This window comes from Manacus candei, unplaced genomic scaffold (assembly GCF_025592945.1).
Source record: "Manacus candei isolate 608988 ecotype Guabito, Panama unplaced genomic scaffold, ASM2559294v1 h1tg000020l, whole genome shotgun sequence".
NCBI lineage: Eukaryota > Metazoa > Chordata > Aves > Passeriformes > Pipridae > Manacus > Manacus candei.
Window position 1 is genome coordinate 2997305 of NW_026138068.1, and position 14457 is coordinate 3011761.

At 48.7% G+C, this 14457-nt stretch overlaps 1 protein-coding gene and 1 long non-coding RNA gene across 4 annotated transcripts in view; one reads left to right on the forward strand and one right to left on the reverse strand.

Moving 5' to 3' along the window:
* The first annotated feature begins 1291 nt into the window (after window positions 1-1291).
* Window positions 1292-14457, forward strand: part of VPS33A (VPS33A core subunit of CORVET and HOPS complexes) — a 117170-nt gene continuing 104004 nt past the window's right edge. The window contains exons 1-13 of one of the 3 annotated variants that reach the window (XR_007904268.1): window positions 1292-1422; window positions 1593-1658; window positions 1741-1868; window positions 2260-2449; window positions 2716-2832; window positions 3243-3417; window positions 4150-4343; window positions 6009-6135; window positions 6321-6388; window positions 6850-6987; window positions 7384-7521; window positions 7647-7862; window positions 8308-8456. Coding sequence is in view for 2 of the 3 variants with exons in the window: in XM_051785761.1 (XP_051641721.1) it covers window positions 1321-1422; window positions 1593-1658; window positions 1741-1868; window positions 2260-2449; window positions 2716-2832; window positions 3243-3417; window positions 4150-4343; window positions 6009-6135; window positions 6321-6388; window positions 6850-6987; window positions 7384-7521; window positions 7694-7862; window positions 8308-8501 (1806 nt within the window). In the remaining variant the exon portion in view is untranslated. Of the gene's footprint in view, window positions 1423-1592; window positions 1659-1740; window positions 1869-2259; window positions 2450-2715; window positions 2833-3242; window positions 3418-4149; window positions 4344-6008; window positions 6136-6320; window positions 6389-6849; window positions 6988-7383; window positions 7543-7646; window positions 7863-8307; window positions 10665-14457 lie in introns of those variants that run through there. The other 2 variants (XM_051785761.1, XM_051785762.1) reach the window with 2 other exon arrangements.
* On the reverse strand, window positions 11661-14416 carry LOC127470344 (uncharacterized). The gene is made up of 3 exons (XR_007904269.1): window positions 14334-14416; window positions 13208-13311; window positions 11661-13121 (listed from the first exon to the last, which is right to left on the reverse strand). It is a non-coding gene; the product is annotated as an uncharacterized LOC127470344 (long non-coding RNA).

The following is a 14457-nucleotide window of genomic DNA, read 5'->3' on the forward strand; positions in this document are numbered from 1 at the left end:
GACTTTATGCTGTTTTTTCCCAGGTTCTGGGTTTGTCCCGCCCGTAACAGGAAATGCTTCCGTGCTGTCGCATCTGTTGATGGGAAAACATGTATAGGAATGAAGCACTAGAGTTATATTAAAGCTTATTTAAATACCTTAAAAATATGCTGTTAATTTTCATATTTGCACTAAACCATTTTAAGGCTGAATTTGTACATTTAGATTTTTAAGCTTTTTTTTTTTTTTGACACTGGACTGAGTTGAGAAATATTTCATCTTTATTTTCCTTTACTCCTTTGACTGTGATGTTGCTCGGTGCCGTGAGCTCTGGGTTGTGGTTTGGTGTGAAACATGGAAACCCGGCGCAGGTAAGGAAGGAACGGAGCTGCTGGGGGTTTTTGGAAACCCATATGCTGTGCACACCTGAAACAGTTTGTGGGACATCCCTGTTTTGCATTCTTTCAGCTTCTATATAGTGAGTGTGTGGTGTGTGTGTATATATGCATATATATATTAAAGTTATATTTTGGAAAAAAAAAAAAGTGTGTTTTCTTTCCTACCTTTCTGTTCTGTTTGGATTGTTAAGGGGTTCTGTGTGGGGTCAGCCAAGGACTGCACTGTAGATCACAGGTTGGGAAAGACCTCCAAGATCATCGAGTCCAACCTGTGACTGATCCCCACCTTGTCACCCAGGCCAGAGCACTGAGTGCCACATCCCACCTTTCCTTAAACACCTCCAGGAACGGTGACTCCACCACCTCCCTGGGCAGCCCCTTTCAATACTTGATCACCCTTTCTGTAAAGAAGTTCTTCCTGATGTCCAAAGTAAACCTGCCCTGGTGCAGTTTAAGATCATTTCCTCTTATCCTGTCCCTTGTTCCCTGGTAGCAGAGCCCGACCTTCCCCCGGCTCCCCCCTCCTGTCAGGGAGTTGGAGAGAGCGAGAAGGTCCCCCCTGAGCCTCCTTTTCTCCAGGCTGAGCCCCCCCAGCTCCCTCAGCCATTCCTGGTGCTCCAGACCCTTCCCCAGCCCCGTTCCCTGCTCTGGACTCGCTCCAGCCCCTCAATGTCTGTCTTGCATTGAGGGCCCCAGAACCAGACACAGCACTCGAGGTGTGGCCTCTCCAGTGCCGAGCAGAGAGAGAATCCCTTCCCTGGTCCTGATGTCGCACTGCTGCTAACACGGGACAGATACAAATAACCCTACAGGGCGCTCTCGGGGTCGCGGGCTGTGCCCCCCGACGCTCCCGCTCCTGCCCTCACAGCGGCGGGCGGGGCCGAGCCCGGCGCGCCTGCGCGGCCCCGCCCCGCGGTCACGCGGGCGGGCGGGCGGGGCGGCCATGGCGGCGCACCTGAGCTCGGGCAGGGTGAACCTGACGGCGCTGAGGGAGGCGGGGCGGCGGGAGCTCCGCGAGTTCCTCGACAAGTGCGCGGGCTCCAAGGTGGGAGCGCGGGGACCGCGAGGGGAGCGGGGTCCAGGGCGGGAGCGGGACCGAAGGTGGGCGCGGGGTCCAAGGTGGGGGCGCGGGGTCCAAGGTGGGAGTGCGGGGCCGGGATGGGGATGGATCGTGGCCCCCGCTGTCCCCTGCTGACCCCGCTGTCCCCTCTCCAGGCCATCGTGTGGGACGAGTACCTGACCGGGCCCTTCGGGCTGATCGCGCAGTACTCGCTGCTCAAGGTAAGCGCCGGGCGGGTCGGGGGAGGCTCCCAGCCCTGCCCCGGCCGCGCCGCTCTCGGGTGACGCCCGTGCCCCCGCACAGGAGCATGAGGTGGAGAAGATGTTCACGCTCAAGCTGGGCCGGCTGCCCCCGGCCGACGTCAAGAACATCATCTTCTTCGTCAGGCCCAAGCTGGAGCTGATGGACATCATCACCGACAACGTGCTCAGGTACCGCGGGCAGGGGAGGGCGGCCAGGGGTGGTCTGAACCACTGGCTGGCTTGTTATACCTGGGCAGGGAACGAGGAACCACGTGCAGACACCAGACTGCAGCACAGCCACTCGGGAGGGTTGAGTGGGGAGAGAGAGGGGCTTCTCTTTGGCTGCCATTCAGAGGATCTGTTCCTCCTTATGAGGATATATGTTCTTTCTAATTAGCTGGAACGAGTCGTGCTTGGATTGATGCTCATTTTGGGAACTGCAGGATAACCAAGTCCCCTTGCCCTGGTGCCAGACCTGTGCCTGCACTCGGCTGGGTTGTGCATCCTGGACACTCTAACATGCAAAGCTGGGAGTTGGCAATAATAACCCAGTGCAGTGCTCCTGCTGTGGCTCTTCCAGGGAGGATAGAGGCCGCTCTCCCCAGAGGGATTTCCACATCCTGTTCGTGCCACGCCGCAGTCTCCTGTGCGAGCAGTGGCTGAAGGAGCAGGGTGTGCTGGGCTCCTTCATCCACCGCGAGCAGTACAGCCTGGACCTCATCCCCTTCGACGGGGACCTGCTCTCCATGGAGTCCGAGAGTGCCTTCAAGGTGAGCGCTTTGAGGGAAAACCCTCTGTGGTTTTGGGTTGGCTCTCTTGCTCCATCAAACTGGATTTGTGTGTGGAGTTCAGAAATACTGTAGTGTCTGGTCCAGTCAAATGATTTGCTGTAGCAATGGCACAAATAATAAGGTCCAACAGCCACAGTTTTTTCCCAGCCTGTGTCTTGTCTGAACTGTTCATATAAACCTCACACTGCTGTGGAAGCAGCTGTGTTGGATCAACACCTCTTAGCAGAATCCTTCTTGTTCTTTAGGAATGTTACCTGGAGAGTGACCAGACCAGTCTGTACCATGCAGCAAAGGGGCTGATGACACTGCAGGCTCTCTACGGAACCATCCCGCAGATTTTTGGGAAGGGCGACTGTGCTCGGGTGAGGATGAAAAAATGCATCTTGTTCTTTGGAACTGCCTTAAGGGTTGTTTGATTAAATGCACTTCTGGGTGTTTTTTAATCCAGCCATGACACTCACTTGTCCTTTTCCTTCTCTCCGATCAACCTATGGTTTAATTGGTACCTTTTGTGGTGAGAGAACAGCTTGAGGTGAAGGCAGTGCTGTGGCCAGTTGCTGTCTTGCTAAGTTGCAGAGAGCAGAAGAGAAGGACTTTGTTTTCTCTGTGTCATCCTGCCCTGTCCATCAGCCAGTCTGTACCTCTGGCCATTCTCTTCCTTTTTACCCAGGGCTGCGCCCACGCTTGCACGAGCATGTGCTTGCAGGGCTCAGAGCTCAAATCCATCTGCTGTGGCCTGGACTGTAACCAGCCTGACGTGATTTCCTTTCAGCACGTGGCCAACATGATGATCAGGATGAAGCGTGAGTTCCCTGGGAGCCAGAACTCCATATTTCCCGTCTTTGATACCCTCTTGTTGCTGGACCGCAACGTCGACCTGCTGACGCCGCTGGCCACGCAGCTGACGTACGAGGGGCTGATAGATGAGATCTATGGCATCCAGAACAGTGAGTTTTGTGGGGAAGGGGGGTTTCCCGTGCCCTGGGGAAAGTTTCCCATGTCCTGGGGGAGGTTTCCCGTGTGCTGGAGCCGGTTGCAGTGTGTCACAGTGGTTTCTGCTTCACTGAATGGCTGGAGGGTGGGAGCAGCTCAGCTGAAGTGAGTGCAGGTTGATTCAGTCCCAAGATGGAGCCCATCAAGATCCACTCTGGCTCTTTTTGGATGGGAAGGGGAGCTGAACAGTGTGTGGTTATTGAATGGGCATATTTTGGATGCTGGGTGGGTGCAGCCACAGAACACATGGTGTACAAGTAGAAATAGTGTGTGCCTTCACCCTCCAGCCTGGCTGGATCATGTGTCACACTGAGGGGACAGGGACAGTTTTTGGAGGCCATTCAGAGTGTACTCCTTCTCTTCAGGAGGTCGTAAGAAAACTCCAGAGAGGCCTTTATGGGCTCTAATTTCTACTGCTGGACTGGACTGGCTGCAGGGCTCATCCAAGCCTCTCTGAAAGCAGCTGGCACTTGGGTTCTGATCACGTGTGTTTGTGTAGGTCCCTGGGCGAGTGCAGTGAGACTCTCCTTAATTAACACCTAAGCACTGAGGGGTCTGGGTGTTTATATTTGCTCTGCTGCTCAGAGCTGTTTCCAGCCCAGGGGACATGTTCCCACAGCCTGCTGATCATTACTTCTGGTGGTGAAGTTCCAGTCCTTTAAGGGTGGTTTCTCTGCATTTGATAGCTTATGTGAAACTCCCTCCTGAGAAGTTTGCCCCAAAGAAGCAGGGTGAGGGTGGGAAGGATCTCCCCACGGAACCCAAGAAGCTGCAGCTGAACTCTGCAGAGGAGCTGTACGCCGAGATCCGCGACAAGAACTTCAATGCCGTGGGGTCAGTGCTCAGCAAGAAAGCCAAGATCATCTCAGCAGCCTTTGAGGTGAGGCCTGGGTCCAACAGTGCATCCCTTGGGTGTACTTGTCATCAGCTAAGTCAGTCTGCCCTCAGCAGGGCAGTGACTGGCAGCTCTGCCACAGAGTAATGCCCCAGGCAGAGTAAAAACAGATAGTCTTGAGAAGCCACTCCAGTCTGTTCCCCTGCCCTGGGGTGAGACCAGCTCCACTCAGACTGGAAGGTGTTGGTAAAATCTCCTTTGAAGAATCCTGTAGTAATGTGGATCCTCCTCTTCTCCCCACAATTCTGTTCTGGGGTTTTGCTTCTCCTCAGAGCTTCTGCCATGTGAGCCCATAGTTTCCACAACAGGAATTGCATCCCTTGATCTGCAGGACAGTCAGGTGCTGCTTCCCTCTGCAAGAGGCCAAAGTTCAGTTTTAGTGTGCTGTTCAGTTCCACTTTGCTGCTCTTGTTCACTGAAAGGTCCTTTTCCCTTTGTATTCCCTGAGGATGCAGAGAAAAGGCTTTAAGCAATAAAACTCCAGAACAGCTTATTATGGCTGGCATAAAAAACAAATAGGAATGTGGAAAAGACAGTTGCCTTGCAGAAGTTTTAACCTGTAAATTCATGCTCATGTGTCGCCTTAGACAGAGCTGGAAAGTTGGGGGGGGCATGTTTGTGGTTTTGTTTGAAAACATCCTGTTGATGATTCATAAAGAAACTGAGATCTCGGCTTTCAGACTTCATGGGGATTCTCAAGAGAACTCATTATACTCTTTGATTGTGTTTCCTTTATGTCCCTTCACCTCTGCCACATCAAAGATGAGGTAGCTGTACCTTAACTGAAATACTGAGTGCTCAGCCTCCTCTCCTAGTATATGTTTGCTTCTGCAGTACCGGTGCTGGAGGAGCTAAAGCTGGATTATTCCTACTGGCTGTTAACAAAAAGAGAATTTTAACAAATTGTCAGTGGTAATAGGTGATAATGAAACAGCAGCATATTGGCAGCAGAGGACTTCTTAGATTGCAGGCTCCATCATTATCACTGTCCTGCCTGCACTTGCCCGTTTAAATCCTTCACATCCGAGTCAAATTAGTATTATTTTTATTCCAAGTTGCAGCAAGAGGCAAGTGACCCAAATGCAGTGCAGACCTCTGGACTGCTCTGAGAGCTGAACTCTGCAGGGGCTTCAGCACATCCTGGCTCAGAGCCTGGGACACTGCTGCAGCCAGGTACAGGGAATGGCAGAGCCTGCCAGCCCAGCTCCCAGCACCTTTCACTCCTGCTCCCAGGAGAAATATCCCCCCAGCTCTGACAGCATTGGCCTAGAGCTCCAGGTTTCCTGGCAGCCAGCAAAGTAATTCCTCTTTGTGTGAAAAAGGCAGTTTTCCCTGGTAGGGAAATGGAGGAGAGCAAGTAGTGATGGCTGGAGTCAGACAAAGGTGGATAAAGGTTGGATAAAGTGTAATGGAAGACAACCAGTATGATGATCCTGTTGTATTATATCCTGCCTCTTCCAGTGATCCAAGTGCTGTTACAGGTAATGCTGTGACTTCAGTGAAAGCATTTAAAGTCTTTTATCTAAAAGGTCACATATCTCTAACTCCTGCAGGTGCAGTGAGTACAGTAAAATAGCTTTCCATGATAAAATGCCCTAATCAGTGTTCCTGACGTGCACAAGTCCTAACCTCAGCGATGGGTTTCTCCAGGAGAGGCACCACGCGAAGACGGTGGGGGAGATCAAGCAGTTTGTGTCCCAGCTGCCCCACATGCAGGCGGCCAGGAGCTCGCTGGCCAACCACACCTCCATTGCAGAGCTCATCAAGGACATCACCAGTGAGTATGTGCTCAGCACCCCCTTGGGCTGCTTTAAATACAGCCAGAGGACAGGTGATTTGATGGACATTGTTCAGCCTGGCAAAAACTGGCTTTGCTCCATCCAGTGCATCTCTGCTGAAAGGTTAAAAGTAGAAAATAGGCTGTCTGTTGCTGTTGTGTTGATTTTCATTCTTTTCCCGAAGCATCTGAGGATTTCTTCGATAATTTAACAGTGGAGCAAGAGTTCATGTCTGGAATAGACACAGACAAGGTAAGTAGATAATGACAATTAGTGACTCTTACGTCTTCAAAATGTTTTTTTTTTCCATTTGGGTTTTTTCAAGAGAGGAAATATCTGATGTAGATGATGTCTGGTGACTTGCCTCGCTGAAATAGCTGTCCCTGCCCGGGATGCAGCTGTACACGGGGGGTCTGACCTGGGCAGGGGCACTGTGTGCTGGGAGGGATTGGTGAAACGTTGAAGATGGTTCATTAGAAATTTTTAGTGCATCAGGTGAAGTCTGGCTGGTGCCTGTGGAACTGCCATCCTTCAGGGAGAGCCCAGGTGGAACCTGGGTCACTGTTTTGCAGATGGTTCTGAGCTGTCTGGAGAACAGTTGGACCCTCTTTCTTGCTGTTTTGGAGACACTGAGCAAACTAGATCTTTCTTTCCAGGTCTTCTGGGCACTTTAACAGTTCTTTAAATAACAGTTTATGTATTTTATTTAATAGGTTAACAATTATATTGAAGACTGCATAGCTCAAAAACATCCATTAATCAAGATCTTGCGTCTTGTTTGCTTGCAATCCGTGTGCAACAGTGGACTGAAGCAGAAGGTTCTGGACCATTACAAGAGAGAGATTCTCCAGGTTGGGCTCTAACTTTTGGATCAAGAAATTCCTGAGAAAATCCATATCAAATCCTCAGCTCTACAACACTTGCATTCTAGGCAGGCACATCTTAAACCAGGGTAGTGTTGAGTTCCAGCGTGCACAGAGGGAACACAGAGAGTCAATCTGGGCTGACAGCAGTGACTGGGGGGTGTTTGTGTGTGTTACAACACGTAGATACAGCAGGTTTATATCACTGCTCTTTTTACTGTTATGTTTTAAACACTCTAAATGGGATACACTCTAGAGAGATCTTAACTAATAAACTCTTTTAAACAAACACTTTTTTAAAATTAATATCTTTGCCATTTTTTTTTTAACACTCTGGTCATGGGTTACTGACAGGGTATTAAAGGTGATTTCTTCATATTGCAGACTTATGGCTACGAACATATATTGACTTTAAACAACCTGGAAAAAGCTGGACTGCTGAAACCTCAGACAAGTGGCAGGAATAACTACCCCACGATCAGGAAAACCCTGCGCCTGTGGATGGATGATGTTAATGAACAGGTAAGCAGGCACTGGTAACTGGTGAACAGGTAAAACCAGCCACGAGCCCTGCATACAACCACAGAACACAGCGGGAACACCCTTTTTTTTTTCATGTGATTTATTTCTGTGGTGCTGTTTTGCAGCGTGAGGTGTCTCTGACCTGCTGCTCCCCCCGTGCTCTCTCCCCCAGAACCCCAACGACATCTCGTACGTGTACAGCGGCTACGCCCCGCTGAGCGTGCGCCTGGCACAGCTCCTGGCCCGCCCGGGCTGGAGGAGCATCGAGGAGGTGCTGAAGATGCTGCCAGGGCCCCATTTTGAGGAGAGGCAGCAGTTACCCACTGGCCTTCAGAAAAAGCGTAAGTTTTGCCTTGTTTTCCCTTGTTTTAAAGAGAAGTGTATCTCTGTTAGGCTGGAATGAGGCAAAGTGAAATCAGGGGCTGGCAGAGCCCAGGCCTCCCTGTCCCTCTGCAGTATTAGATCTAACTAACCATCCTGTGACAAATTGTTTTAACTTCCCATCAGAGTACTAAAATAAACTCCAGCCTGTGATTTTAGTGTGCAAAATTACTTTACAAAGAATGTCAGCTTCACCTACCCAGCATTAAAACTGGTCAGGCAGAAGCACATCTATAAAGAGACTCCAGGGCGGGAGCAGGGTCTGGATTCACCCAATAAATTTTCCCCATAATTCAGCTGCTCTCTGTAGTTCAGTTTTAGGTCATTTGAGTTTGACTGACAGTTGATGCACAGGAGCTGTAAAACTCAAACTAAGCCAACCTGCCCCTTTCCCTGGCTCCCCAGGTCAGCACGGGGAGAACAGGGTCACTCTGGTGTTCTTCCTGGGAGGGGTGACGTACGCGGAGATCGCTGCGCTGAGGTTCCTGTCCCAGATGGAAGATGGAGGCACAGAGTACGTCATTGCCACCACAAAGCTCATCAATGGAACAACCTGGATCAAATCCTTGATGGAAAAACTGGAGCCTACCCCTTTCTAGGGTGTGTGGTGAGAGACAGTAAAGCGAGAGGCCCTGTGTGACACAGGCACGTCTGGTCCTGGCTCTGCTGCTGCTTGAACACTGGAGAAACACGGCACTGAAAGGAGCTCTCCTGAGACCAGCTCATGATCCAGTGACCCTCATCCCTTCTGCACTTGTGTTCCAGCCATTTGTGGAACTTCCTATTAAACAAGCAGTGCTGGGAGGCACTAAGGATGGAATAAACCATGGGAGAGAATGAGAAATCCCTGCTCGTGGTCTGACCTGGCAGCCAAGCACAGGGGGACTGGGGATGTGCCCTGGTCCTTCTCTTTGGCAAATTGCTGCTTTTTTTTTTCTTTCTGTTTAGTTTTAGTGGGAGATGCAGGCAGGATGTTGTCTGTTCCTGATTTCATACCAGTATTCCCAGTCTCTCTCTCTCTCTGGTGCTTGGTACATTCCATGGATGCACTGGGTGTGTTTGTCAGAGTTATGTGCCTCTGATCCTTGAGCCTTTTACTTCACTTTATCCTTGAAGGGATCATTGTGAGGTGGCTTGTTTGTCCCAGGTACTCCCACCTGACTGTGGAAAGCTACTCCAGAGTCTGAATTACATCAGTGTGTCAGGAGCCGATGGTTGAAGACACACAGACACTCCCCAGGTGGGACTTGGGCCAAACCCAGCAACAACAGGGACCCAGTAAACAGCGGGTTTAAAACAGACACTTTTTTCACCCCCCTGCTGAGGTTATAAACGGTGGTACTCGCTGTCACAAGGTGTTGTAGAGCTCAAACTTATAAAATGGAATTTTCCACAGCCTTGGTGGCTGGGCCCTTGGTGTTGCTGAGCCAGTGTGTAGAAGAGGCAGCTTCCAGAGGCTGGGAAGGCAGAGCAGGGGTGGTGTTGGTGCCTGGTGGGCACAGTCACTGTACTCACAGGCTTTAACAGCCCCCACTGGGGACTCCTAAATAGTTAAAGACAACTAAAAAAAAACAAACCACAACTTAAATCACTTTCTTACCAAACGTTTCTGCTTTTAGTTATTCTGCATAACCTGGCCCAGTAAACACCTTCATTTTTCCAAGTTGTCACAGTTGTGACTGTGGGTTTTGGCATGTTGTTTTATTTTCTGAGTTCTGCCAAATGAAGCCCCTTCATGGCCCCCCTCTGCCTGCTTAACTCCAGTTATGAGAATAAAATAAAGATGTATTTGATCTTTTTTTGGAAGTGTTTGCACTCTCTCTCTCTGGAATACAAAAATAAATAAAACCCTGCACTGTGGTAGCTGTGTTCTTCTGCCCCTGCCCCAAGACAACTGAATTACTTAAAATAAATTTTTTAATATCTGAATGTTTTTTCTTTAAACTCATTCAAAATTTCATTCTGTTCTGCCACCTAACATACTGCATTGGAAATATCTGTGGGATTTCCTGACTTTTAAAGAAAAATACAGTTTCAGTCTTCAGAGATTTTATTGAGGTGGGTGGGCAACATGCAGATTTAAAAAAAAAAACAAAAACAAAAGAAATTATTCAACTTTGACAATGATGCAGGGAGCAAGCATGGATTGCCTTCCTCTACATTATTTCTGCAGTTTCAGAGTATTTAAAAAGAAAATTAAATTAGCTTTGGATCAAAAATCAGATGTTACTGTGCAGAGGAAAACAAGAAACTGTGACTCAGTGCAGCCCTTACAGTGTCCTTGGCCTGGCCTGAGGGGTCTTTGTACTATAGAAATTTCCAGATTTTTTTTTTTATTTTATTTTTAAATCTTAAAAAGTGAACCAATCCTGAGGAAATGTCTAGCCCTGATCAGGCTGGTTTGTGAACTGAGGTCATGCTGTGTAAAAGCTGTACCACAGGTGAATAAAGCCCCACTTCCCCAGCTGACCTAACTCTCCACCTGGACCAGCAAAACATGTTTGTTAGTAACACCAGAAGCAAAACCCCAGACACTTGGTAAACTCTTAATTTATCACCAACACTGCTGCCTATTTTTTTGCAGACCTGTCCCAGCACAGAGCTGTGTGGCCACTCCACCTAGAGAAAGTCTCTTCCTGGAACTATACAACAACAACAAAACAACAAAACAAAAACAAACAAAAAAGCAAACAAAACAAAACAAAACAAAACAAAACAAAAAAAAAAAAAAAAAAAAAAAAAAAAAAAAAAAAGAAAGAAAAGCCATCCTGACATTGATAATTCCCTGGAGGAGCAATTACTACTTAACAGGCTTCCTGAGCAGCTGATTATGTTCTGCTTCTGTCCAAGGCCCTGCTGACCATGTGGATAATAATTTGATGACAAGGGAGCCTAATTAAATTAAGGGGCCATTTTCTACATCATAATATATTTGTAGGCAAGAGATTTGATCTGCAGAACATGATCTTCCTTCTCTCTGCTGTCTGCGTTACAAGCAAAAAAAAACCCATCACCCAACCTCTACCCCTGAACACTTTCACTTTTCATACAGCATTATCAGAAAGGAGTTTTGCTAAAAATAAACATATATCCTGGCTCCCTTCTGCCCTCACTGCACAGGGGCTGCAGTGCTCGTGCTCTGAAAGGTCAGGGTGACACCCTGGGAGGACGAGGGTGGCACCAGGTGACAGTGCAGGCATTAGGCTGCCTTCAGCCCAATCTTTTGGTAAAAGAGCCAGACTCAGTCTGCTCAGTCCCACCCTTGGGACCCACAGCCCACAGCCCCAGCTGTGTGTGAGCATCCTCCTCCTCCTCCCCAAGTGGCCCACAGAACACAAGGCTCCCAGGGAACAGAGCAAGAGGCACAGCAGCCTCCCAGATAACAGAGTAAAAAATGTAATATGACACATTTTGCTAGAGGAAAAAAAACCCACAACTAAACCACTGCAGGTTTTGACCTGGTAACACCAAGCCCTGGTGCTTAAGCCCAGGAAATGCTGTTGGCAGCAGCCCCCTGGGGAAGGGGAGCTGTTTGGCTGCTCCGAGCACGACGCGTTGTGTCGTATCATAACCGCCCTGACCACACCTAGTGAGTGCACCAGTCCTGCACACACACCCCGGTACTCCCGGCTCCGGAGCGCATCACAGCGGGATCAGCCCACAGCACAAACCCCCTGGAAGACAGAAATCCAAGGGACAGCTGCAGAACAGAACTAGAGAGAAGCAGGACCTTGACACACTAGAGCCTGGGTAAGCAGTTCATTTCTTTATCTCTCCAGATAACCAGAAATCCCGTAAAGCCCGTGGATAGAAAACTTCAGTACCTTGAACAACGGGGAAACCACGGCTGCTTTAAAAATGAAATAATTCCTATAGTATATACATGTGCCTGAGCTTAGAATGAAATGACTGAACTCTTTAACAACAGCAAAAAGTGAACTCTACCAGAAGACCTCTTTAAAAAACATTGTAAGTGACAGGATGAGAATTCAGTTTACTTTGGCTGCCTTTAGACCGCTTAGAAGAGAAATAATCCTTTTGGGTTTGCTTTATCTTAAGTCTCATTTTAAACTCCCTTTATGTGCTTGACCAAGAGCACATAAGATATTTTTCAGCAGGCACAGTTGTGATCAAAATTTAAAAGAACATGTAAATCGGAGAGATGATAGAATTTTTTAGGTGGGTCTTCACAGCTTTAAGTCTAAGGAGCCAACGACTTTTGTGAAAGAGTTTGGATTTAATTTTAAACTATCAAGCAATTACTTCCAAAGCAAGTGTAAGTATGACTTTAAAATAAAGCTATAAGATGAATTCTAAAGCATTTTACCCTATGTCTCCCATTTAAAGGTTATTTTTAACGTGAGATATAAATATTTGCCTGTTCAAACTTGTATTTAAGCCTCGGTTTTCGTCATTCTTAAACAAAAGGCTCAGTTTGTGCCAGTATTTCCATTAGATGCAATTATAGCATTAAATATTAATGGTGGCTTCCTTGGAGGAATTGACCACTTTGATCAGAACACGCTGTTGGTAATGCACCATCAGTGGCCACTCTGATCCTGAAGCTTCCTGGATACCCAGCCTCTGCCACAGGGGAAAGATTCCAGGAGCCAGCTGGACTCTGTAAGAGCCTCTGGCCTCACCCACACAGCCGTGCCCACGGCCTGTGTCTGTATTTCCATCTGCTCCGTTAACAGTCCTAACTGGGAGACTTTGATCAGATTCCAAACTCTCTTTCAACACTGCACAGCTCGGGAGGACTCTGAACAGGCACACGAGTCCCAGCAGACACTAACAACATTCTAGGTGGACATCAACCCTCCTGATCACAGGGTTTCTCCCCACGGCAGAGCCACTGGGGAGAAACTGTGAATTACAGTCTCCCTGCTTGGGAAGACTCACCCTGTCCCTGTGCTTACAGGCCGGGGAGGAGCAGGAGCATCGAGCCCCAGGGATCCTACCTGCCGGAGAGCGCGATGCCGGAGTCCTTCGCCATCCACGTCCTCAAGGTGCTGAGGGAGCTGCTGGCCTTCGTGCTGTTCAGCTACACGGTGCTGCTCGGGGCACTGCTCCTCGCTGGCTGGACCACCTACTTCTTGGTGCTCAAATGAGGGCTCTGCTCCTGCTCTTGCTCCTGCAGCCACCGGCTTTCCAGAGGCAACCAGCTCTGCAGTGCCCAGCACACGGGATGGACAGCCCTTCTTCCCCCTGCGCCAAACCTGCAAATGTTTTGTGTCCTTACAGCCTCACCACAACCTTATTTTCTTATGTAAAAACAATAAAGATTAAAAGAAAAGGTATCCACCTGCATGCACTTTGCTGATCTTTTGCGGCTCTTGCAGATTCTTTGTGTCTCCCTGAAATGTTTAAAAGCCTCCCAGCAGTTTTCTCCTGAGACTCCCACCCTGTCTAAAGAGGGACAGGAGGGATGCAACACAATTCCAACACGACCAATATCTCAATAAACAAGTCCTGCCTTGTCCAACTCTGCCTAATTAAGGGTGTGAAGGCAGAGAGATAGAAATTACTTGTCAGTTTATTTAGAAGTCCTGGAAAAAGACCTTCCAAACCAGTACAAGGTTTCCCTCTCCCTACTGTTTTGTGAGGTACAGGGGCAAGGAAAGGGCAAACAAAGGAATCAATGTTCATGGGCTACAAGTTCTCTTATTAATTAGTATTCTATCTTCTTTTGGTTAATGATTCTCTTATTTCTCATGTGAATTAGTGCCATGCTCAGTCTTTCTCTTATTTTGGGTCTGGGGGTTTGTTGGGTCGATCAGAATCACCTCTTACCCCCGTGGAGCCGGTTTCAGCCCAGTTGCTGAGTTGGGTTTATTAGTTTCTTCCTTCTCTTGGGAGTTCTGCCCCATGTGTTTGTGGCCCATAAATTCTGCATTCCCTGTGTCCACCATCAGTGGAAATCCTCCTCCTCACACTTTGTTAACCTACCCCAGGTCTGAGATCACTGAAGCATCTCCAGCCCTAAACCTTAACAAGGCAATTCTACCCACAAGTCATTTGTTTTTCTAACACCTGGACACCACTTAGAGCTTGTGTGCTGCTCTATTTCAGAGATTAAATCTCCCTTCTTGCCTGAGGAAGTTAAAGGTTGGACATCAGGGATCTTAAATTTCTGGTTCTTCAAAGACATGTTGGAGTAACCAGAAGATACAAAGGGGATTAAAAAAGACATTACAACCTGAGAGTTGGAGACTCTCTGAGGAAGAACGATAAGAGGTCCAAAGCATGCGGACCAAAATAGTCAATAAACGATAGAACACTAATTAAATTAAGGGAATGGTGTGACTTGGAACCAAAAATTAAAATGTTAAAGTGGATAAGCACGTGAAAAGCCTTAAAGGGGATGTATCTGCCTGGAACGACTCGCTACGCATCTCCGGCCACAATAAAGCAATGCCTGGCTCACTAACACTTTAGGAGGAGGTGCCGCAGGGTTCGGTTCCTCCCCGACGGCCGCCCCTCACTCCGCCCGTCCCTCGCTCCCGCCGCCGCCCTCACGGCCCCGCACGCGCCGCTCCCGCCCCCGCCCCGCCG